At 43.6% G+C, this 24585-nt stretch overlaps 2 protein-coding genes and 1 long non-coding RNA gene across 3 annotated transcripts; all 3 read right to left on the bottom strand.

Moving 5' to 3' along the window:
• Nucleotides 1–58: 58 nt before the first annotated feature.
• On the bottom strand, nucleotides 59–5090 carry mfsd6l (major facilitator superfamily domain containing 6-like). Its single transcript, XM_061223309.1, has 2 exons — nucleotides 4922–5090; nucleotides 59–4202 (listed from the first exon to the last, which is right to left on the bottom strand). The coding sequence occupies exon 2, from the start codon at nucleotides 4153–4155 to the stop codon at nucleotides 2377–2379; it is 1779 nt and encodes a 592-aa protein (XP_061079293.1). The 5' UTR covers nucleotides 4156–4202; nucleotides 4922–5090; the 3' UTR covers nucleotides 59–2376.
• A 2103-nt stretch (nucleotides 5091–7193) lies between these two features.
• LOC133115026 (phosphoinositide 3-kinase regulatory subunit 6-like) lies at nucleotides 7194–20781 on the bottom strand. The gene is made up of 16 exons (XM_061224732.1): nucleotides 20718–20781; nucleotides 19780–19912; nucleotides 19304–19373; nucleotides 17739–17922; nucleotides 17055–17199; nucleotides 16592–16678; nucleotides 15916–16315; nucleotides 14097–14181; nucleotides 13417–13530; nucleotides 13050–13157; nucleotides 12516–12597; nucleotides 12220–12287; nucleotides 11770–11860; nucleotides 9303–9355; nucleotides 9101–9207; nucleotides 7194–7856 (listed from the first exon to the last, which is right to left on the bottom strand). Exons 2-16 carry the CDS (start codon nucleotides 19802–19804, stop codon nucleotides 7766–7768), a joined length of 1710 nt encoding a protein of 569 aa, XP_061080716.1. The 5' UTR covers nucleotides 19805–19912; nucleotides 20718–20781; the 3' UTR covers nucleotides 7194–7765.
• Nucleotides 20782–21172: 391 nt separating this feature from the next.
• On the bottom strand, nucleotides 21173–24538 carry LOC133114225 (uncharacterized). Its single transcript, XR_009705530.1, has 4 exons — nucleotides 24456–24538; nucleotides 22534–22616; nucleotides 22311–22412; nucleotides 21173–21266 (listed from the first exon to the last, which is right to left on the bottom strand). It is a non-coding gene; the product is annotated as an uncharacterized LOC133114225 (long non-coding RNA).
• Nucleotides 24539–24585: the final 47 nt, after the last annotated feature.

Below are 24585 nucleotides of genomic sequence, written 5' to 3'. Positions count from 1 at the left end.
AGCCAAAGTTTTACTTTTTGTAATTAAAACGGATTCAAACAGAGGACTAGGAAGCAGCTTGGTAGGGTGTTCTTTATTGACCTACAATAAGAACCACATCATGCAGTAAATAGTCACTCAAACCCCAGAAGGCGCCCAACAGACTGGCCACTTGTCTCAAAGGTTAGTGAGCATGCCTCCTCCACGTAGGTCACATTGCAGAAAATAAATATGGACTCATTTCCTGGCTATGTGTGATGCCATCAAAGGCCAGGAATGAGTTATGAAATGCCCATTGTTTCTATACATTCATAGTCATTCACCAAATTTTTCAGTCACAAATTCAGCAAGGCTGACCTGAAAAACTACTGAATGTGCAGTTCTAAACCTCCATGAAAACAAACAGCTCCTTAGAACAATTACTGTAGCTTTTGCTTCACTTGCGCCTGATATCGAAGGGAACAGCATTTATTGCACATAGAAAAGGGCAGAGCACACTCGTACACAAGAGCACAAGCGTTATGTAACCTTGCATTATTCCATGAACAGAGACCAATGAAAACAGAACACATTCAGGTAAGATGTGTGAAACCACTTCTTCAGGGAAAGAATAAATAGTGTATACAGTGCATATTCCACGCAACAATGCCTTATCACAGCAAAGCCAGGCTACATTACACTACTGATAAAGCTCAACGTTTACAATACAGACTCTTAGTGATAGACTGCTGTAAACGCAACGACCTTTGCTTTCTAAAAAATCAAGTTGGGCAACACATTACCACATGACAAATTTGTTTTTGGTTTATGCCCTTCAACTATGCCAGAAGACTTGTATGTCAAAACAAGGTTCTGGGAAAAAATCCCATTATTTTGTATGAAATTGAGGAAGTGACACTCATCTTGTGATGCATGGCCTGAAGTGTAAAAAGCTGTGTGCCTAGGCATATCTCACAAGGTGGCAATATGAACCCAACAGATCTCTTTTATTATTCAACTGACAGACGTACATCACAATGATGAAGTCGTTCTCAAGCAACAATGTATGACATTTTATATACATTTGTTTTGATATGTCAAATCAATCAAATCAAATCAAATCAAAAAATCAACTCGAATGCTAAAGTAGTTATACTCTACTGAAGTCTTCACATCACTGTCAGCCCCTGTACCTCATTCCATGTACATGGTGGCTAGGTCGTACAGTATCCAGTCTTTGTTACAATCACAAAAGCTTCAGAAGCCTAAGCCAGAGGCTTTGAAAACCCCTCTGACAGGTTACTGGCAAATCTGTTCAACACCACAGCATTGCAACAAACCGGAATTTCAAGTTTGGCTAAATGTACTGCACAGAGTGTCATAAGTGTTTGTTGCCAACAGCACGGTGAGATGAACAGTAGCGTACAGAGGGGGGAAATAAACAGGGTGAAACAGGATCCAGTGGAATCTCACACACCCGTTCCATATGTCAATGGAACAAGCAGTTTAGGCCTGAAAGACATTGCCATTCTGTTCATTAAATGATACGGACCCCCCCCCCCCCATCGTTTGTCGAGTAACAGGAAACAAGTCATGCAGTCTGATTGGTTCCTGTCACCTCAAGCCCTGACTCCACCTGGTCAGTCATGTCATATATTCAAACTACACTACTGTTGCAAATCCATCTCCATCCATTACAGTATATGCAAACAACCACGACAGGCCACGCACACAGCAGTTCATCAACATGCCTCAGACATCATGTCATACGCCAGTCAGACTGTTTACTAGAAGGAGGGTGAATACTGTTTGTGCACACGGGCCAAAAATATAACCGGAAACAGTCAAATTCACAAGAATAAAAATGGAGTTGTTCCAGCCTTATTGCTTGAGCGTACTATCTTTCGTTCCTCTTCAGGGTCGGCTTGATGATAATGTGGGTCAGGAGTGGGGAAGGAGGGACTTGCATTGTTCATTTCACTCTCACCTTCCACTCTCAGTCATTTCCTCAGTCGGATCATTTACACAGTCTGATATTGCAGCAGAGTTTACTGACAAGCTCACAAAAGACTGTCTCACACTGTTCCTGTGTCCCTATCCATCCCAAACCGTGGTGTGACCTGCTAATTACCCAATTAAGTTTGGGTAATGGGTCAAAAGAAAAATATGCCTGCACACTGGCACTCTAGGAATGGAGGTGTTCCATACCCCTACTGCAGGCAGTGGAATCAGCTGGGATGGGGGCAGCCTAAAGACAATACAGGTGTTTGAACCCCTCTGCCGCAGCATCATGTACACCTCACAATCTGCCATTCACAGAAATAAAGTGAAATAAATAATCAAACTTCCAACATCTTTTCCAGGGAGTGCTACTGTACCCTTTCCCCTCATCTTCAGCTTCCTCTTCTATTTTATTTTTTACCAGTGGCCCTTGTTGTTGTTGTTGTTGGTGCTCTTCTCCTCCTGCATAGCCGTGACCAGCCAGTCTCTCTCCTGCTCAGGCTCCGATTCGCTCTCGCTCTGCTCGCTGGCGTCGGCCGCCAGCAGGCGGGAGTAGTTGATCCGCCGTCGCCGTGGCAGCCGGGAGAGTACCACGGGGAGGACCAGTCCCCACAGCAGCAGGACGACGGCCGCGCCGCGGAACAGCACCGCCACGCCGAACCGGTCCACCGTGAACCCGCCGGCCAGGCTCCCCAGCCCCGCCCCGAGGCCGGCGGCCGTCTCGCGCACCAGCCCGTGGACCCAGCGCTCCGTCCCGGGCGTGGCCACGGCCGCGCACTGCCCTTCCACCGCCCACCAGAGGGCGCCGGCGCTCAGGCAGCTCAGCGCCTGGGCGGGCAGTGCGGACCAGGGCGACCACAGGAAGGAGTAGTACAGGCACTGCAGGCCCAGGGAGGCCACGCCCAGCGACATGGCCGTCCCGTGGCTGAGGAAGCGGGCCGCCCGCGGGGCCAGCAGGAGCAGGAAGAGGGCCTGCGAGACCAGGGCGGCCCCCAGGGCCAGGCCCATGTGCAGCTCGCTGCTCCCGCGGTCCTGCATCTCCCACAGGAGGAAGTCGCTGACGGTCGCGGACCCGGCCCCCGCCAGGAAGGCCGTGGCAGCGCTGAGCGCGGCGGAGGGGTCCCCGCGGACCAGCCGCAGGGCCTTCAGGGCCCGCCCTGCGGGCCCCCGCTTCCGGCTCAGGTACATGGGCAGGAAGGCCGCCGCGGGTGCGGCCAGGAACGTCAGCGCGGCGTAGGCGAAGAAGTGGGCGGCGCTGCTGGGCAGGCGGGTGCCGATCATGCAGCCCAGCCCGCCGACCAGGAGCCCCGCCCCGCATGCCCCGCCCGCCGCCCCCACGAGCCCCCACAGCTGGGCCGAGCCGTGCCGGTCCGCAGCGTCCACGAAATCCAGGTACTCGAAGAGCCCGTCATCCACCGTCCGCTCCAGAGGGGCGGACGCGCCCTCCCACAGGGCCACGCCCATCAGGACCAGGAAGAACAGCTGGTGCTGGGCGTCCATGACCTTCAGGCTGCCGAGGAACTCGTAATGCACCGCCTCCTTCTCCAGGCCCTGTTTGGACCCCCTTACCACCGATCTCACCGCCCTCTCTGGTAAAGCAGGAGAGTGGGAGCTGTTGCTGTCTGAAGAAGCAACTTGTTGGTCCCCAGAGCTAGATATGAGTCTATGAGGTCCTTGGGAAACTCGGTGGCTGGTAGAAGCACTCCCAGGGGCTTTGGTCACAGATAAGTGACTAGTGCTGCTGCCACCTGGTCTGAGTGATAGTGACATCACGGCCGTAGGAGGGGCTGCGGTGGGCGTGAAGTGCCCCGGGCCACCAGGCTCTACGCCACCGGGGCCGGGGCTCTCCCGGAGCTGGGTGGCGTTGCAGCGGCGGACAGCCGCCTCCTGGTCGGCGGGCGGGAGGAGCAGGAGGAGCAGCGCGATGGCCGCAGAGCCCAGCAGAGACCCCATCACCACCCCCCGCCGCCTGTTGTAGCGCTTGGCCAGGAGGGAGGAAACGGGGCCCCAGGCCAGCGTGACCAGGCACCTGGTCGCCATAGCGATGCCAGTCATGGTGGCGGTAAGGCCCAGGTAGCGCAGGTACAGCGTGAGGAAGGGAAGCAGGCACGCCCGGCCGCAGGAGTACAGGAAGTGGAACAGCCCGGCGTGTGCCGAGGCCGCCTTCACGTCCCACTGACCGTTGCTCCTCATCATGGCTGCTGGCTCACCCTCTCTTCTCTGCCCTGCGCTCACAAACAAGGCTTAAAACAAAAACAAACAAACTGTTACTGCTGCCAAGCAGGAAAAACTTATTCTGAATGCCTCCTTAACCTGAGAGCATAGTATGTCATATGCACCCAAAACAAGAAGTTCTGCACTATTTGACAACTGATAGGTGATACATTTAACACAGTAATACCAGGAGCCAGTGGCCCCAAAGGCATTCACTGTGGTCATTGAAATTCTGGATAATCAGGTTAAAATCCAATCCTTGAATTGGAAGGTTTGAAATAGCTATAATATTATACATGACATTGTTCACAAAACTGAGTCAGCATCATCTAACAAAGTTAGCAAGAGATGGAGAGATGGTGGATTGCACCAGTTTTTAACCTGTGCTTATATGACGGATATGAAAAACATAGTTCTAGTCTATGTAAGGCATAGGATACCTTACACTTTAAAAACTCGATAATACAGTATCTTCAGTGTAAACCGTACATTCAACGCTTCACCAGTAAACGCCTAGCGGAACGACAAAACAACAAACACTAAAAATACGCATATCATAATTCCAGTTTCATGATCAGATTTCTTACAATGAAATTTTAAAAGACATATATAACTTCTTCATGGCAAGTCGTAGGCGTAGAAATGATCCGCTCTCTGTGTGTACGTGCGCACCTGCTTCCACCTGCGCTATTCGTCTGTCAATATAGCCACGTCATGCATCCGATCAAAAATCAAAGAACTCGCTTACCTTCTCACATGCGTGGTCAAACATCTAGAAATGTTTAATTCCTTTCGGAAAAGCGGTTAATTTAATCTGAATTAAACTTTTGTAACTTTTTTTGGTAACTTTCAGTTCGACCGAACACCCGCAGTAACGAGTACATTTGTACTGCTGCTGACGCGCAACTGGGTGACTGTTTCTCTTGCTGCAGCGCCCTCCGCGTGTACGGATGACCACTGTACGAGCAACAGGTGGAATAAAATGAATGCTCGAAAGCAGGTTGCGTCACGTTGGTTGGTTGGCATTGAGGAACCGCGTTTTGGAAACACTTGTTGTCAAACCAGATATGTTAATCGTTGGTTCTCTAATGCAAGAAATCCAGCACTATCTGTGTAATACAAGCTATTACGTTAGCTACCACAAAACAATTAGTCCCTGTGATACCGAACCTTTCTTTAAATCAACAACATAAACATTTCGGCATTGGTAAATGGAAACGTTTTGGAAGAATTGTGGACATTATTTTGAAACTGTTCTTTTCCATTTAGTCACCAATAAAGTTATGAATTGTTTGTGAGTGTTTAAAACAGCTGTGCATTCCTTTTAAAATAGTATTTTCTATGTTCAATGTGTGTAATGGTGATCATAACCTGTAACTGACATACTGCGAGATTAGTTAGCATGATAACAAGGAAACATATGGAGTACGAGTCTACATGGCCTCAATGCTTTTCGTCATTACAATATGCTATGTATTATTGTTTAAAAATGTTTAAAACACTTTTTTCAAAACTTCTGGTTTTTAGAGAGTCCTCAGAGTACCCCCCCACCCCCCAACCCACCCACTGCACTGGTAGGCACATTTTGGTGGTACAGTACATTTAGAAAAACTGCATTGTTATTAGAGCTTGGACTTGGTTACGGCTTTTTAAACCTGGAATTTCGAATAAGCTTCATGAGATGTAGTCCTCTGTCCGCACTGCACAGCTTCATGGGATACAAACATGTCAAAGTAAAGACTCAACTCCTTACTGAGTATCTAAACACAATTTATTATAGACATGACATTGGCACACAAACACATTTTTTATTGTGCAATATATACATTTAGAGAATATAATAATGTACACGCTTTTGCTGTAGTATTAACAGATCTGTTGTGGAAATACCAACACAGTATAAAGTATCTGTGGAAGATCCTAAAAAATGTCATACTCTAGGTATTGTACATGAATAAGCCAAAACTCAAGAAGGTGTTGGCATGGCAGATTACATACAGGTAACGTCCCACATAAAAATAGGGTGAATTCAGGTCATTTATTTTGTAAATTTGTATATTCAGTTTCTTAACAAGACTGGCAGTGAGGGGAGACTCACCTGAATTCACCCTATTTGAATCATTGGAGTTTATACCAGGAATGACATTATTGCCGGGTTGGGTTGTGAGACATTCAGAAGTCACAGAATGGAGAGGTCTGGCTGGTGCACATGGTCTGAAGATAATCTGAAGATACAATGGGGTTGTGCACTGGAGTTACTGTACTTCAGCGTCTTACTTACAGGCAAGCAGTCCATACAACAGAGGGTCAAAAACACAACTGCTCAATTCACTTTTTTAGCAGCTGGTGCAGACATACTGCAGTTGATCTAATACAGGCAAGGACAAAGGCACTCCTAATTGGGCATAATTAGGTCATAACCTCACCCAGCAGAATGATATAATCTTCAAGTGGCGTGCATTGGTGGACTGGTGAGTACACCCATTCAGCTAATTATTCTCAGGAATTCAAAAATGACATTAAATTACAAGCAATTAACAGATGCTCTCATCTGGAGCAACTACTGTAACAAATGTGGAGAACATCAGTTTTAGGCTGGTACTATAAAAAAAGTACAAGGTCACCAAGGCATGGAAGGCCTATTTACACTCTGGACAAACAAACTGTAGATACCCCAACACAGCTAAACCTATCTTTACACAGCTGAACCTGTAAAGTACCATTACTTGTCAGTGGAGAGAGATGAGAAGGGGAATGCCATGATGAGTCCAGCAGTTGGTGGGAACATAAATCCCATTGAAACCCACCCTCAAGGTAATGATTTGCCCCTTGGGCTATAATATGTTGGGTAAATTAAACTGGCTGAAAGGGTACCTATTCTGTTCCCTTGAAAATGAAGCAATACTTAACATGTACATGTACACCAAATTACATAATGGACTCTAAAACAGTTCTCATCCCAAGTGACTGGAAGTGGAGAAAATCAGAATTAGTCTCAGAAATACAACAATGGGAGAAGGCCCATTTATAATGAGTAAGTGTAATGTTATTGCTACTGTAAGAATATAATTTTACATCGTAACAAACAAAAGAAAACTCCACAAGCAAATCTAAAGACAGAAAGAAAGAAAGCAACTAAAGAGTCAGGGTAGAATCTGCATAGGTGGATCTTCAGTCTGCATGGGAACATGGGCAGGGTTTCTGCAGAACAGATCAGAAATGTGAACAGGAAGTGCAGGCACACAGAATGGGAGTGGCCAGGCACACAGAGGTAGCAGAATGGAAAGGTCTGTTTTATAACAGACGATTCCAAGAAAAGGTAGCTTGAAAATTGGTTTCTACAAATAGAATACAGTTGGACATGCTCAAGAACAATCTGAAGTCAAAGGCCCTCACAAAATGGTTTCAGTAATAGCTGGTCAGTCAAACTTCCACCCGGCTTTAGTTTCTTAATACAAAGCCCTCTTTAATGTCTGAAAAATCCAACTCATAGTCCACATTTCTGAGTCTGAGAGAGCTGTTGAAGTATCATTGGCAGCTTTATTAATCACTCTCCACTTCTCTAGATGGCTTTGGCTACACTGCCTGTCAATCAATGGTTGCTGCCGGAGAAGGTGTTGATTGGCAGAGTCAGGTCTTTGTTTTCAATGCAACGAGGATTCTGACACGGAGATATTTCAATACTGTTAAGAGAAAATGACAGACATTAGACCGGATTTTCAAGAAAATTAGCCTTGGCCTTTTTAATGAATTTTAAAATGGTAGGGCAGATTATTTATTTTTAAACAGGAATACCAGTTTTTATTGTGGTAACAAACAACAAAAAGAAGAAAAGTGCATTATTATTATTATTATTATTATTATTATTATTATTATTATTATTATTATTATTATGTAGGGGAAAGCGAAAAAACTGAATTGCCATTCTGTATGGTATTATTAGGAGGTCAACTTCCATTTGGTCAAGGTCACAGTAATCTGAGGCGAGGACAGTCTTATTTTTTAGATATAATTATATAATTTATTTTCTTTAAAAGTAAAAAACAAATGGCACTTCACATTTTATGTAATAAAACTTTTTAGGTAAAAATGTTCAAAATTATATTTTTGCACTGAGTAGAGGAGACAATAAACTGTATTTTGATACTATAGCTTTCCTATGTTAAGTTTACCTTGAGATAAAGTCATAATTAGCACATTATGTCAGTTTGGGGCATTGTCTCAATGACTTTGGGGCAAGTTGTCACACGTGGCTCCTGAAAATATAAGCAGTACTGCCAGCTGACGTACAGAACTGAATTTAGCTAATAATGAGGCAGCTATCTAGTATTGTTTGTGTTCTACTGTGGTTCACCATAGAGATTATTGACATGGGATGGGGGGGTCAATACTGATATAAGATGTAAAGATATAAATATAGATATAATGATATAGCTATACAGATGTAATGAATACAAAATACTGTATGTGCCTGAGACTTCATTATTTCATTTGTTATGACATTTAGTCCATTGTGATATATTGCGGCTAAGAAAAGTAAGAAAGAGTGGGAAGTATGGCAATATGCTCCGCTCTCACCTACTGTGCAAGAAAGCAGTTTGAGATCAAGGTCAAACTGAATTATTTCACTGACCTGTGTACAGTATATGTGTGTGTCTTGGCATGTAAACATAAAACCATATCTAATTTTCACATTAACATAATTGTGTGAATTTTGTGCATTGAAAGTTTGGGAACGCTGTCTTTTCAGTGGCTACAGTGCCCGTCCTTAAACATTCCTCAAAATTCAGTAAAATTGTACCATAGTGTTCACTTAGAAATACATTTTTAATATTTCCTTGGTTATGGGTATGCACTTTGTTGTACATCGCTCTGGATAAGAGCGTCTGCCAAATGGCAATAATGTAATGTAATGTAATTTCTGTACCTCTGAACGTCTTCATATGTCCTGCGAGTATCTTTGTCCAAACGTACAGTGAAGCTCTTGTTTTCCAGTGTCTTGATTTTAATGTTGCGGCTCCGGATCAGGGACTCCTATTAAGACCACAATGCAGCAACATCAACACTGTTAACTGTCAATTTTACATATATACGCATAGATATAAAAAAGATCCTCGTAAAATCCTTACCGCGCTTGTTTTTGTTTCCTTAAAGCTTAGAGTAAGCTGATCATGGTTCAGGTCTGTGAAAGTGAGAGAAAAAGAAATTGAGACAGTGACGTACATTACATGTCATTTGGCTAACACTTTTTATCCAAAGTGACGTACAGTTGATTCAGACTAAGCAGGAGACAATCCTCCCCTGGATCAATGCAGGGTTAAGGGCCCTGCTCAAGGCTGTGGCTACATCCTGGCTACACTGGGGATCAAACCACCGACCTTGCGGGTCCCAGTCATGTACCTTTAACCACTACGCTACCCCACATTACAGCAAGAGTTTTACTGTATCATGGTCCATGGTCCTAGTTCTCCTTCCAACTGCACTTCATACTCCTAAAGTGAAATGAGCTGTTAATTGTTCTTCAGTGCGCTGGCTCACACCTAGGTTTAGCAGTGTTGCCATGCTCATAGCCATGTCAGGTTCTGGGGGCTGTCGGGCGTCTCATCAGGCAAACACATGGCGCTGCTGCGATCAGACTGCAATCGATCCGGACCACAGCAGTGCTGATTGTGGCTTCTTGCCTTGCAGTTGGCTGTGCCACCCCGGTGTGAGTGAGGTGTACAGGGTTGTATCCTGCCATATCACACAGGAGCAGGTCCTCTGGTTCACCTCCCATCCGGATATCTCATTTGGTTAAGCTGCCACAGTGCAGTGGATGGATGAGCCTCACAGCCTCTGATTGATTCCAGACTGAGCCAGTGCCAACTGTGAAGTGGCTCCATAGGGAGGGTACAGTCGGCTGGCTGGGCGAGCCGCATATATCCTCCAGCTCCACTCTGTGCAAGCTTAGCTGTAGTCGAAAGTCTGAAAAGAAGCAGCTGGCGACACCGCGTGTTTCAGAGGAGAACAGACTGTAGTCTTCCGATGCTGTGACTGCACGGTTCAGCTGGTGGAATGCGGGGTGAAAACAAGCGAGAGGCTGGCTGCTCATGCTTTTGTGACGACCATGCCTCGTCTTCCTCAGTTGAGGTTGTTGCTGTCGTCCAGCAGGTGGCAGTGCTGCGGCCTTGGTAAGATGCTCAGGATTAATCCCCCCGCCGTGCTGGGTCTTTGACATTGGTTGTTGGTTGCTGGAGGACTTTGTCTTCCTTTTGTTATTTTCGATTTCCACACTCCACTGGCACTCACACTCAAACACCCCTAAACTGATTCACTCTGACACGCATTCTGTCAGAAACACAGTATTGCAAATAAAACTCTTTAAATCTATTTTCCTTGTCTGGTCTCCATGTTTTGTTGTTGACTGCTTGAATGCCGGTCGTAACACTTTGGAGGGGAGCACATGCTTGCCTGCTCTCACCCAGACCAAAAGAGGCTGTAGTAGTGATGAGCCTGATCCCAGTATATATACAAGTATTCCATACTGAGAGAAGTAAGAAAATCTGAGATTTAAAAAAACGAGTTATTTTTCCTAACGCAGGCTGTACCACACATATACGCTGGCATGAGTTACCTTCTTGAGTGTGTCACCGTTCCTACTATACAAAAAGGAATACAACACCATGACTCAAACCTACACCTGAGTAACAGGTTAGGTTAGCGTAGCATGTCAAAGCAAAAAGGCACAGAATGTACTCATGGCTAGCCTAACACAGACACTGACCAATTTCAGTAATGTTTAATTTAAGAATGTCATCCATGTCACCTCAGGGCTCCAAAGGAACTCAATACAGCAAGCAAGTTCAGCAAGCACAGGCTGTGCCCTTTTTTCTTTCAGTACTGTGGCTTCAAGTCTAAGTCACTGGCTGACTGACTGGAATTTGATGGGATCCAAATTGGTTCCCCTCACCTGGTCAGCTTGGCCAAGGTTCCTCAGCAAAATAACCTTGAGAACTCCACAAAGGCCTAACTTGTTACCTAACCAAATTATGAATCAAGGCTTAAAAAATATTTCAAGATTTGCCCATGGGGTTAGGAAATGTAACTTGTCAAGCAAACAGTAACAAGCTAATATTAAAAAAAATTCTATCTAAAGTCGTATTAGAAGACATGTGCTATGGCTGATGTTTTTTGGAGTGTAAGCTGTTAACTGAGCTATAGCCTGTCTTTAAAAGTAAGCAAGAAATAGAAGGGGAGTGGAAAGTCAACCATCCTTCAACTAAACTTAGACAGGGGCATGCAGAGACTTACTGGTCACAGTAATGAAAGAGCCAGATCAGACAATCAAAGCCCTGTCTGTATTGGGGGTTTTGTACAGTATGGGTTGCCCTTCTGTTAACAAGATTCTACTACTGTATATACCCCAACTGAATGATTAATTGACAAAATGATTGATTGATTGATTGATATTACACACTAAATCCTGTAGTGTGTAGCTACAACTCATTTGTTAACTGAATGAACTTAAGTGGAAATGATTCCAGACCTACTGTACACAGTAATTTTCCCATATCTTTAGCGAAATTCTGAATGCATAAACATCCTGTTTAAGATTACCTTCTGTTTCATCGGAGGGAATGGCGCTGATTAAAACACCAGTTGTCCTGCATGATTTCCCCTTTTCCACGTGTCTGTTGTTCAGAGACACCTGTGAGAGACACAGAACAAGCACAGTACATTACTTATCTGAAAGCTGCTTAGCATTTAGGGCAAAGGGGGTGAAATAATACCTGTACCAGGTACCTGTGTTTTTGCATATGGTCATGCATTGTATCCTACAGTATTTATTAATGGTTCCTGTGTGTATGGAAGTATATGGCAGGTTGGTTAGGGAACAGAAAATTGCAAACCACATGTTTCGTATTGAAATCCCAGACACTGTAAAATGATTTAACTAAAGTTTAATACATTTAAAAGATTATTGCATAAAATGCTTTTTGTCAAAGGGACCGGCTCAGCTAACCGGCAAAAATATATAGCTATACATGTATTATGAAAAAGAACTACCTTTCTGTATGTTATGGAAACAACTGGCCCACACAATGTAGGGGTTGTCTCCTTCTTCGCAGTTTCTACTGAAAAGATAAAAGGTGACAAATCAGTGAACAATACCCCAAACTGGCACACATTAACTGCACTGCCTGACATCTTCAGTATCAATCAATCAATCAATCATTATTTTCTAATGTCATTTACAATGAACAACAGAAGAACAACAGCATATCGGCTGGTAGACTATACTTGTTTTGAGGCCTTAGTTTTTAAAAAGTACTCTGCTAGTGACAGGCACATCCATTACCTACCTTTGGTGTTTATCCATTCTGAAAAATCTACCTCCAGGTGCGTTAGAAACACTCGCTCCAGAGTTTGGTTCGGGTGAGTGATCTGTGAGGTTTAAAAACTTTTTTTTAATTCCATGTTCAGATGAGGATATAATGCAACTATAATGTAATGTAATGTAAACTATGTGACTATGTCAGGTGTATGCAGAATATTACTTCCTGATGCTGACTGCTCAGCTCCATTTCCTAGCAACACATAAAAGAATAGCATGGAAACCAGTAATGTCACGCCTGGACCTGGAGAGTTGTAGAACCTGCTGGTTTTCATTGTAATTTAAGCAATTATTTGATCAATTAAAGTCAAAATAGATTTTAGCATTGAAACAAAAATTACTACAACCCTGCAGCTCTCCAGGACCTGGGTTGGTGAACCCTGTTGTACCGATTCATTTAAACAAATCTGTTTCAAAACTTGGGTATTTGCTACCGTGCTGCTTAGAATGCCACACTGCCACCACTGCTCATTTGCTTATCTGCACAGGTCAAACTGCCCACCTTGACAGAGTAGATGGTGAAGTGTACTGGTTGCCAAGCTGTGCGCTTGTAGTAGGAGAGGACATCCAGCAAGAAGGGGTTGGGATCCCATGACCTGCTGGTCTTTGCCTGTTACGGAGAGAGACACAAGGGGAAGTGAACCTCCCACGAATCTTCCCGGAGATGGGTATCCCTCCTCAATGAAAACCTCCCTGCTCATTTCCATCCCTCTCTACCACTTTCTTACAGGATTATGCTGTCACTCTGAGACCAACCCATCAACCAGTTAATCAACCAGCCACCTAATTCATGAATTATTCAATTAACTATCATTAAATGTATCAACATAATAAACCGTGATGGACAGGTTGGTTTCTGAAGTCCTCACAGTTTCCTCCAGAGTGGGGATCCAATGTGCCAGGCTGTTGATGTTGCACTCGTACCACGGGTCAACCCTTCCCAGATGAGAGGCCACATCTAGATAGTCCATTCCGGTACCTTCCTGCGAAAAGATTGTGAGTAATAATTAGGCTCTTAAGGTTTCTCTGACAATGTTGGACATGTATCCTAAAATGTATGTGGAATTTTGACAGTACGTTCTCAGAGGAAGCGGTGTCTGCAGTACACTATTTTTCTGTTGTGCTTCATTATTGCGAAGTTCCATCTAAGTTACGGCTGCCCAACCCTGTTCCTGGAGACCTGCCATCCAGTAGACCATTAATTCCAACCCTATCAAAGCGCACCTCATTCAACAGCTCGCCATGTTGCTCAGCTGTTAATTAGTACAATCAGCTGTTAGTAGAATCAGCTCTGGTCTAAGCCAATGTTACCTGTCTGTGAAAGTTTGTTGAGCCTAATTTCTATGAGCCCAGTTAAATGTATGTCACTTTATTGTACTGTAGTATTTATTTCAATACTATGAATGCTGTTACATGCTCTTTCAACCGACTGTTGTGCGTAACTACAAGAGCAGACCATGAATCAACAAATCATCCTTATTTTTGTTAAATTGTTTTTAACTAATTTATGCTTCGTCACGTAGTCCAGAATTAGAGTGAGTGTCCTCACCATTGTGGTATGCTGGTCTGTGACTGGAATGTAATATATCTCCAGGTTCACTCTGCTCATCAGAGGAAGACTTTCCCCACCTGTCCTGCACACAAAAACTCACAGTGTCAAACATTCCCAACTAAGCAGAAGAGATAATTTCAAAACGGGTTCAATTCATTTAACAACAATGTTCCAAACAGTTTATTTTGGCATTCTGTTGTTTGGCCTATGTCCCTGACTGTTTATTTTTCTTTTATTACCCTGCTAAAAAAACAGCTCAAGCTAGGTTTTGAAACAGCTCGTAGCTGGTTTACAAGTTCAGACCAGCTCAAGCTAGGTTTTGAAACAGCTGGTAGCTGGTTGACCAGTTCAGTCCAGCTCCACACTTAACATGGCTTGACCAGCTCAAGCTAGGTTTTGAAACAGCTGGTAGCTGGTTGACCAGTTCAGACCAGCTCCACACTTAACATGGCTTGACCAGCTCAAGCTAGGTTTTGAAATAGCTGGTAGCTGGTTGACCAGTTCATACCAACTCCACACTTAACATGGCTTGCCCAGCTCAAGCTATGTTTTAAAACAGCTGGTAGCTGGTTGACCAGTTCATACCAACTCCACACTTAACATGGCTTGCCCAGCTCAAGCTAGGTTTTGAAACAGCTGGTAGCTGGTTGACCAGTTCAGACCAGCTCCACACTTAACATGGCTTGACCAGCTCAAGCTAGGTTTTGAAATAGCTGGTAGCTGATTGACCAGTTCATACCAACTCCACACTTAACATGGCTTGACCAGCTCAAGCTAGGTTTTGAAACAGCTGGTAGCTGGTTGACCAGTTCAGACCAGCTCCACACTTAACATGGCTTGACCAGCTCAAGCTAGGTTTTGAAATAGCTGGTAGCTGGTTGACCAGTTCATACCAACTCCACACTTAACATGGCTTGCCCAGCTCAAGCTATGTTTTAAAACAGCTGGTAGCTGGTCATTATAAGCTGGTCATATGTGGATTTTACACCAGGGCAGCCTCATGGCTAACTCTGGTCCTCATGTTGACAAATGCCAATAACAGACTAGATACTGAAAGCTCTGTTACACCTGCACTAAGGGATCAATTGAACACACCTGATCAGAAACATCCCATTATGGCACCTTGAAATGGGTGCACTATATATAAAAAGGGATGTAATTCCTACATGGATCACTAAAATGGATATACATACTGTACCCTCAAATTAAAGGTGACTGTCCGCACTTCAACCTCATAACATTTCATATAAAATCCAATGTGCTGGAGTACAGAGCCACAACAACAGAAATTGCACACTGTCCAAATACTTATGAACTGCACTGTATTTGAATATATGCACTGTATCTTGTCATATAAATTTGCAGAAACATTGTAGTGATATTTAGTAGACAGGCTGCAGAGCAGGTGAGCCACAATAGGTCCCACTGAGTCACTACGAGGACAAGCAAAAACATCCAACACAAGGTAAAAACCTTGCCACAAACGTGCAGTACATACCGTACATGGTGAGCAAAAAAAGACTCTTTAATAACAGCTGGAAATCTGCACTTTAACCATATCTGAATTGCTTGATTACAAATCAAAAATTGTGTGTATATATATTCCTTAAACATATTTTTTCCACAAGAGATGTGGATATTACAATATAGCTAAGTTACATTACCTGGAACCACGAATAAAGAGCTGAACTTGTCTTACACCCTCGAATTTCGAGTAACGACTCTTTCTTTCCTGAAACGCGATTCCAACAGCGAAACAGTTATAATTAAAAAGAAGCAACAAGAAGTTCTTCAGCGGTAAGGGGAGATATTGTACCTGAGGGCGTGATAAGCCTCAGCAAGCCTCCCTAGGACCCGGTCATCTCCCATGACCACCACAGAGGCGGTGAAGTGGAACAGATTTGTGTCCCTGTCCTCGTCGAGATCCAGGTCGATGGAGAATTCCCGTGAGATGGCTGGGAGGCTGTTGGCCCGGCCCGGAGGCTTCTTCTTCACACAGTGCTTCCGGACCCACTTGTGCTCCCCGGAGGCGTCACGGTGCATCTGCGATCCTCCCTGGGGCTGGCACACCCGGGACCCGCCCGCCGGCACCTCCGAGGTCTCGTTCTCAGCCAGGTCTCCCTCTATACCACTGTCTCTAGAGATGCGGGAGGACTTTTGCATAGCTGGTGTTGTTTCTGTGGAAATTTGCTGAATCCATTTCTCCAGCGGCAGCCCTGGTGCGTGGAGTGGCGCAGTGCAGAAAGGCAACAGTCAATCGCTGTATTTACAGTCACATCATTTATTTGATATTTTACAGTGGGCATGTCACTACATCCCTTTATCACACCGCCAATAGTAATAGAATGTATATGTGTGCGCATGTGTGTGCGTGTTTGTGGCTTCTGCACACCTGTGCATACCAGCATTGTCTCTGTCTCGATATTCCCATTGGTACAGTTGCATATCTCCTTTTCGTTAAAGTATCTTTTCAGGGTAAAAGGTGTACTCACACAGCTTGTCCTCCTCCTGCCACAGGTGATACCTAACAACAGGGGTGGGAAGAGGAGTCTCACACATAGAGCCACCAGACGCCTCACCTGGACAGGTGAAAAAGAATTAGCAGTAGAATTTCAGTAACAAGAAAATGCCAATTCCTGCTATTCACATACTCTACATGTTGGTGGTAACTGACATTAGTTTTTCCGCATTCACTGTAAAGCACTTGAATGTCCTAAGATATTAATACACCAAGTACATGCAATCCATTATTGCTATTAATCAGTTCTCAGAGAGGGGAGTTACTTTGATAAATATATATAGATATATATAGATATAAAAATATATATACACTATATACACAGAAGTATTGTGTCCACGTGATTGTGTGAATTTAGGGTGAACATGCTGGTTAATTTAATCATCCAGTTGGTATCCTCTCTCCCTCATTTTGGTAGTTGCTATGGACGCGGGCACCTTGGCCTCCCGCTGACAGGATGTGGCGGTAAAGTCGCTGCAGTCTGTCCCTGTATCCGCCGGCCGGCTCCCCGGCTTCCTCAGAGTTGTGCTCCACGGCTTCCACCACTTCCTGGAAGTAGGTCTCCGTGGTCCCGACCGCGTCCTGTCACACGGGAATGGCACACACAGGAAAATTAAATGGCCTCAAATGAAGAAATGAAAAAGAGCTCAAGACGAGTGCAGCCGTGCATGTGCCTGTCCTGCTGACGAGCGTGTGTGATATGTTCACCTCAGCCTCTCTGTGCTGCCAGAGCACGGAGATCACCAGGTTCAAATGCCATGTTTCCTATCACGAATGAGCAGGGGATCCTATCAAATCTGGCCCTTGAATCAAAATCCAGTCCTGGTTTTCATTTCTCCCGGGTAATTAGTGCTACAGACCGACTTTATACCTGACTCCCAGGGTAAGGGAGGATGGAAAATCAGCTGTTCTCATCCCTTGAGGAATGCAACTTTTTGATCCCTGCTTTATGAGTCCACAATGAACTCTCTGTGACCCTGTAGATTTCTTCCATGTTTAGTGACTGTCCTCAATGCCTCCTACAACTGACAAGTGAATCCTGACACACGGGCATAGGTCAAGAATTCCTAAATATTTACTGTAGTGTTTTCTGTCTGCGGCACTAAGTGACCTTCACTGACCTTCAGAGCACAGGCGAGAGCGTTGCCATGGCAGCTGTTTCCCAGCGCAGCCTGCAGGGTGTGCAGCAGCACAGTACGCATGTGCGAGGCCCGGGGCTGCTGGGACGCTCCCGACTCCAGATGCCACTGCACCGCCCCTCCCAGAGGGCCAGAGAACAGGGCTGCATCGGCAAACACAAACACCCTGCACGCGGGGGGCAGAGATTGGAACATGGCCACATAAATTGACCCCTGCCGGTTTGGACCTGGGTGGGGACTAGGGACTACAATCTCCACAGACTCCTCAAACAAGTTAGTAATGGGTAGCATCCTGTTTCATAGATCCCACCTGATGCAGAGAAAATTATTTTAGGGAGTATCCAGAGGGACACTCAAGGTAAAACCCAGGGAAATTAATTGGTTGAATGTGAGGAGCATATACAGTTGTGGCAGAAAATATTGGCACCATTGACATTTTTTTAAAAACCTCATAATTGTCTCTAAAATAAGTTGAAATTGACAAAAGTATTTGGTCAGAACTTTCCTTTTATCCTTTTAAATCATAAAATAAACAGAAATGGCATTGACACAATTATTGACACAATAGATTTATGGGGCTAGACAATGGGGCGACATGGCTCAGGCCGTAAGAGCAGTTGTCTGGCAGTCGGAGGGTTGTGTCCCTGAACAAGACACCTAACCCCCAAATGCTCCTGACGAGCTGGTCGGTGCCTTGCATGGCAGCCAATCGCTGTCGGTGTGTGAGTGTGTGTATGAATGGGTGAATGAGAAAGCATCAATTGAACAGCGTTTTGGATAAAGACGCTATATAAATGCCTACCATTTAATATTTGGTAGCACAGCCTTTGGAGAAAATAACTGCTGTCAAGCACTTCCTATAGACTTCAATGCCCCTTTCATGGAGTTGGCAACGGATGTTGTGAGTTGAAACAGTTTTACCTTGCGTCTGAAGGTCAGCTTGAAATGGTTTTGCAGTTCTCTGAGGTTCTTTCTCCGCCAATCCTTCTGACAATCCTTTGCTGCAATCTTTGTTCAACTTTTCTCTTGGCCTTGCCCTTGGCTACAGTACCATGAGCCTTAAACCTCTTGATAACGCATCTTGAATTGTGCACGGTGGATACAGGAACATCAAGGTCTTGTAGCCCTGAGATTGTCTATGCTTGCCTACGATCTTCTGTCTGACCTCCTCAGACAATTCTCTGCTGTTTTTCCTTTTCTCCAAACTCAGTGTGGTACAGTGATATAAAACAGCAGAATGAGTACTTTGTTCCATTGAAACTGGTTGAATGAGTGATTATTCAGGCACCTGTGACTCACCACAAGGTGATACAATCATTTCTTGCAGCTTCTAAAAAGGTGACAATAATATTGTCTAGGCCATTTTTGGATTTCTGCGTGGAATAAACTAGGATTATATGGATACAAAAATGCAGGAGTGCCAATATTTTCAGCCACGACTGTATATATAAGTATGACCCTTCAAAAATCCACACGCTAATTATCACTGATAATTACTTTGCGTATTTAATTAAGACTCCTGAGAATGGTTCTTGCTATGCACTCACATTTCCTGGAATGGGAAAGATTCATTCCACAGATTGTGTTCGGCAATCACTGTCCTCTGGTACAGAGCACCTTCAGTGGAAGCAGATTAACAAAAACTGAGCAAAGCTAACCAAGCAAATAATCTTGTATACACCTTCATGGGCCTGTACTGAAAACAGCTGACCATGTCCTAACCTTAACCATCATGAGTTCATTATGAAAATATGGAAACTGCCTCAAAAGCTGAGGAACACTCAGCACATGAACATAAACATAAACTTAATTCCATCCTGGACTAGGAATTAAACTGGGAAGAACTACACAGTAGACTTTCTGAAGGACTTCCTGAGTGCAGAGGAACAATGAACACACAAATAAACTTTGCTGCACCGTATATGACACAATGAATGTTGCAGTACAAGTAAACAGTCCGAGTTTTCCATGAAGGTAGAGGGATATAACACATTTTGAAAGGTAAACAGGCTGAGCGCAGTACCTGGTTTGGACCTCTCCACTTGCATGTGCCTGACACAGGCCAGACCCACATCGCAGTAGGGCTTTGGCAGCTTCAGGAGGCTCCTGCAGGCAGCATAAGCTCTATCATACAGGTCCTTTGGAATGTACACCGACTGCAACATTCAACAACAAAGAAAAGGAGGCAAGCCCCACAATACAATCAACAGATGTCAACATATCTGTTACAACAAAAACAAAACTACAATTCCATTTCACCTCTTTATGAGGCATATTTTTTAATTCACAAACACAAAATTCTGTTTGCTGGTCACATGCGGTAGGAAAACATGAGCCACAAGGATTTAAACTTTACATTCAATATCCTTGTTGGGTCCCCATAGGTATTAGCACAATTGCCTAGCTATTACACGTGTGTTTGTGTGTGTGTGTGTGTGTGTGTGTGGAAGGGGGGGGGCGGGGCGGGGTGTGACGTCAGTCAACAGGACACGAGAGAGCTGGGCAGAAGAACCTGCCACAGGTTGCATATGAAGAAAATGTAAAGGATCTGATCAAGCAAGCTGACAGGATGTCTGTGGTCACAAGATTAAATAATAATGTATTGCCTATTTTATATATTTTTCACCTTGAATCGATTGTTGACAAACTGATGGGAGTTGTATCATTATATCGTTATCTGTAGTAATACCAAAAAACTAGAAAGTCCCAAAGCATAATTGAAATGTATACTACCTAAACTTTTCCTTAAGTAAGCAAGTGTCACATACAGCCAGAATTCATAGCACTCATTCAAAAACAGGGAAGCAGGAACTGACGGTGAATTTCTGAGCAGATGACTAAGACAATAAACATGTATACTGGAATTCAGAAACATTAGAAAGATAAACAACTGCAGCTTATGTAAATATTTTCTAATAGAGGTACCCACACCTAAAACACATGTGATGTGAAATATCTGACCTGAAAAATAACATAGATGAGGGTTAGAAGCAGTGGAATGATGCATCCATTTTTGTCTGCGATCTGGACCTATGACATGAAGATAAATATTGGTCATAACAGAGAAAAAGCAAACATTTCTGCAATTAGTAACCAGACAGCTGAGAAACTTCATAACAACATGAATAATGTTAGAACAAAAATACCAGAAGAAAAAAGGTTTTTGGTGGGTTTTAATCCTTAAAAATTATTCAATAAAGGTACTGCTTAACAAGTCAACATGTGTTTTGTTCAAGGCTTTAATTGGCAGAATACCTCTGAACTATAGTGTTCGATTGGACAATGAATGTTATGTAACATAAAGTTGCTATTATTCATATTAATATTTGAATGACATTTCCCAGAAGGGTTTACTGCCCTAGTCTGCATATAGTATCAGTTATCTGTAAATATGCCATTGTAAGCAATGGTAACATACCCTCTCCAGGTCCTTCACTAGTTCGTCCACCACTACATTGGCCTTAGCTGGATCTTGTTCCACATTCTTGTGAAGTGTCCAAGTCAGCATACCTTCAGAAAAGTCACCACAGTCATTGAGCAACACTGTAGTTGTGACACTCATGAAGTGTGAACAGAATTCAGAGGGAACATATTTTAAATTTGGGGTGTTTATTATGAGATAATATAGAAATTAAAAATAAAAGGTGGTGAGCTGAGCTGGCTTATCAGTGGCTTTTCCATTCATTTTCCAATGCCAACTGCATGGATGCCTTCATTACAAGGCAGAGAGATAATGTGATCATGTGTTTAAATAAAGGGGGTACATGAGAATATGTCACAGTAACACACATAAAGTCCTATGTGCCACACTGTCACTGCACACTATTCTGTCTTTCTACAAACCCTGCTGTCTTTCAGCACCATTTCTACTTCTAGCCAAGAGACACCCCCATAGTAGTCATGTGCTAAACTTCCAGAAACTAGGCACCTCATAAGCAATACACCACATCCTAGAAGAGAATCCCTCTTGCCCCACTGAATACTCATGCTGGTATAAAGCTATCTACAGTAATAGTGATCTTTTACCAGATCTTTGAGATGTTTTGGGACTATCTTTGTCTACATTTAGGACAACATCAGTTGTGAAGTTAGGATATGGGAACACCTTATTTAAGATCAAAAGCTTTACCTTCCGGCACTCCAGGCCTCACAACTGGTGTGTTGCAATGCTGGGATAGGAGACTGTGCCTTTTACCCATACCAGAAGGGTCAGAAGCATGTGCTGACTGAGAACGTCAAGGCAGTAACTGAGATAAATTAATATTGTTCCTCTAATGTTGATACATCTGTGAGCCACATTGGAGCACCATAAACTGTGATCAAGTTACAAAGCAACCTATTTGTCTCCAAGCAAAGACAATTGGGGGCTCATCATGGAGTGGTCACCTCGTGCTTGCTTTTGGTGGTTCAGACTTTTTTTGTGTAACGACCCTCTCTGTTTCCTCTGCAAGTGTCTCTGTGTGTCTCATTTATAAGTGCTATATAAATCAAATGTAACTAGGGGTTATGTACCCTTATGATGTGAGGAGTGGTTATGTCATAGTGGATAGGTACCTTTTTCTTGTAAGGAGGAGGGATGTTGGCATTCTAGCTCTTGGAGAAAGGGCTGAATGGTGTGGTAGATGTTGGGGCCTACAGGTGTGGATGAATTAATTCCTGATGGAGAGAAGGACCAGCAGTTATCAGATCTAACGTATTATCTGCACCATGCGCATACACATTGGAGTTCCCCGAACTTACAGTGAGCTGATCTCAGTATCAGGGAGATGAGGCGTACCTGTGGGCAAGACGGACGTGTCTAAGCTATAACGTCGCCAGGTAATGTTGGCCATGGTTCTCACACATGGCGGTTCTTTGCACCTGTAGACAAGACCATGCATTAGTATCTAATGAGCAAAAACACATTCATACATATGTACATGCATTGTTTGTGAAAGATGTTGGCAGTGCTGTGCAGGTCAGTAGCCAGACAGCAGAAAGGTCAACACATCCGTTACATTCACAGTGACCTGATTGTTGTTTTTCACTGTGTCTGAGACCGTCCCGTACCAGCATCCTGGATTTGGGAGGGATGAGGTCGACCCTACCCTGAGGTCAACTGCCCATTTGGTGGCTTCTTATGGTTCATTGAGAACTGGTTTCATGACTCATCAGATCCATGAAGAGACATATGGTATTCATGACCTTCATGATAATCATGTTCAACTGATTGAAAACAGCACTGTCAAAATATACAGAAGGAATTTTGAAATTAGCATTTTTGAGCTATTACAGCCCCAACCTGTAATACACTGGACATGTCCATCAGTTTTGGGCTTAACTGAGATCAAGATTTCTCTCCACTGGGGTGGTCAGCGAGACTCACTTTCACGTTGCTCGCCGGTGCCCGATGGCTCACTGTTCTATTCACGCTCCCAACCGTTCCGAACTTTCATACCGGGGTTTGACCCTTTCCGTATCTCGCAGCAGATTTAACGGGAGTACTAACGCCTAGGCGACTTGCCCCCGCTCAACCAGTCGTATGGCATTCCTTCATTGCTGGGCGGAATTTTTTTTCTGATTACGAGCAAACCTGACTGTGACGTGACTAACCTTGCCTTGACTGAGTGCTTTTTTAAAGGAAAAACAAAACAACACATTTTACACACAATACCTAGATTGCATTAGCCTACTATAGGCTATGACGGATCTAGGCTACTTAACGATAGCTATTTAATGTTAAAGAACAAAACTATGCAACCAATAAAAATATCAAAATATTAGATGGATGTGTAAGCCAGATGTATCTATATGTATCCACTATTCTGTAAGTTATAAAACATAATAATGTAAGGTTAAGTTCATATCAATTCTGAAGACATCGTGACCCTTGCAGAACCCTGGGCATCCTTATTTCTCCGTTTGGAAGCCCCCGATATAGAGGCAAATGCGAATCCATATTCATCCGTAACATAACATTATCTGCTATTGTTTGCTTTAATCCCAAAAAGCTGTGACTGAATGGTTGCCTCCTTTCTCTCAACCAATCAATCAATCAGTCAGTCAAGGAATACATTTTTCAAGTTGAGGGAGTAAACAACGAAGTTGACATTATGACAAACATGCGGAAAGAAATCAGTAACACGGAATTTCCGTCATTAATAACTATATCATCACTTATATTAAATTATTCTCTGTAACATGTGATTGTCAACTTGTTGTCACATCCATTATCAAATGCATAATTCATCATATGTGTTTAGCTGTTACACATGTGCATATAGCCTAAATTAATGCATTACATTTGGAAGAAAAAAGTTAAATATTTAATGTTAACAATGCACAAGACGCGCCTACGCACAAAAATTGAATACATACATTTTTATTTTTTTGGATTGCATACAGAGGACCTGACGTTTAGCTATATAAAACCAAATAATTTTAAGCCGAAATATTCACGTCAAATAATTCATGATCGCATTAAAAGCCCACTAATAACGTGAATAATGTTTTGCTTTGTCACTATGTATACTTAATGAGATTAAACGCGGTGAAAGATAACCCTTATCTCAAACTTCCAACATTAAAGATATCACCCAGTTTCTGTAAATGGTTCACAAAAAGTTCTTCTAGGACATACAAGTAAAGAACAGACTGAAGAAAGCGGAAGCTCACTACCGTAGAAAAAGAACTTGACCCAGTACATTTTGTTGGACTTACCACTATTGCAGGAGTACGAAATGCCTCAAAACAGGGGAAAAAATTCTACCCCTGCTTTAGATATCGAGCTTTTTACATCTGTGTAGTTCCGCCTACTTCCAATGCTCTGATTGGACAAGAAGCAGGAAAC

Source organism: Conger conger, chromosome 16 (genome assembly GCF_963514075.1).
Source record: "Conger conger chromosome 16, fConCon1.1, whole genome shotgun sequence".
In the NCBI taxonomy this organism is placed as follows: Eukaryota; Metazoa; Chordata; class Actinopteri; order Anguilliformes; family Congridae; genus Conger; species Conger conger.
Note: the sequence above shows the minus strand (reverse complement) of the source record. Positions and strands in the feature narration are given on the sequence as shown.

Excerpts from the sequence above, each read along its gene's own strand:
- mfsd6l (XM_061223309.1), bottom strand. The coding sequence starts at position 4,155 with ATGATGAGGAGCAACGGTCAGTGGGACGTGAAGGCGGCCTCGGCACAC.
- LOC133115026 (XM_061224732.1), bottom strand. The coding sequence starts at position 19,804 with ATGCAAGTGGAGAGGTCCAAACCAG. Across the intron at positions 12,288-12,515 it reads AGAATGGATAAACACCAAAG|TAGAAACTGCGAAGAAGGAG; the intron begins GTAGGTAATGGA and ends TTATCTTTTCAG. Across the intron at positions 9,356-11,769 it reads TCCCTCCGATGAAACAGAAG|ACCTGAACCATGATCAGCTT; the intron begins GTAATCTTAAAC and ends TCACTTTCACAG.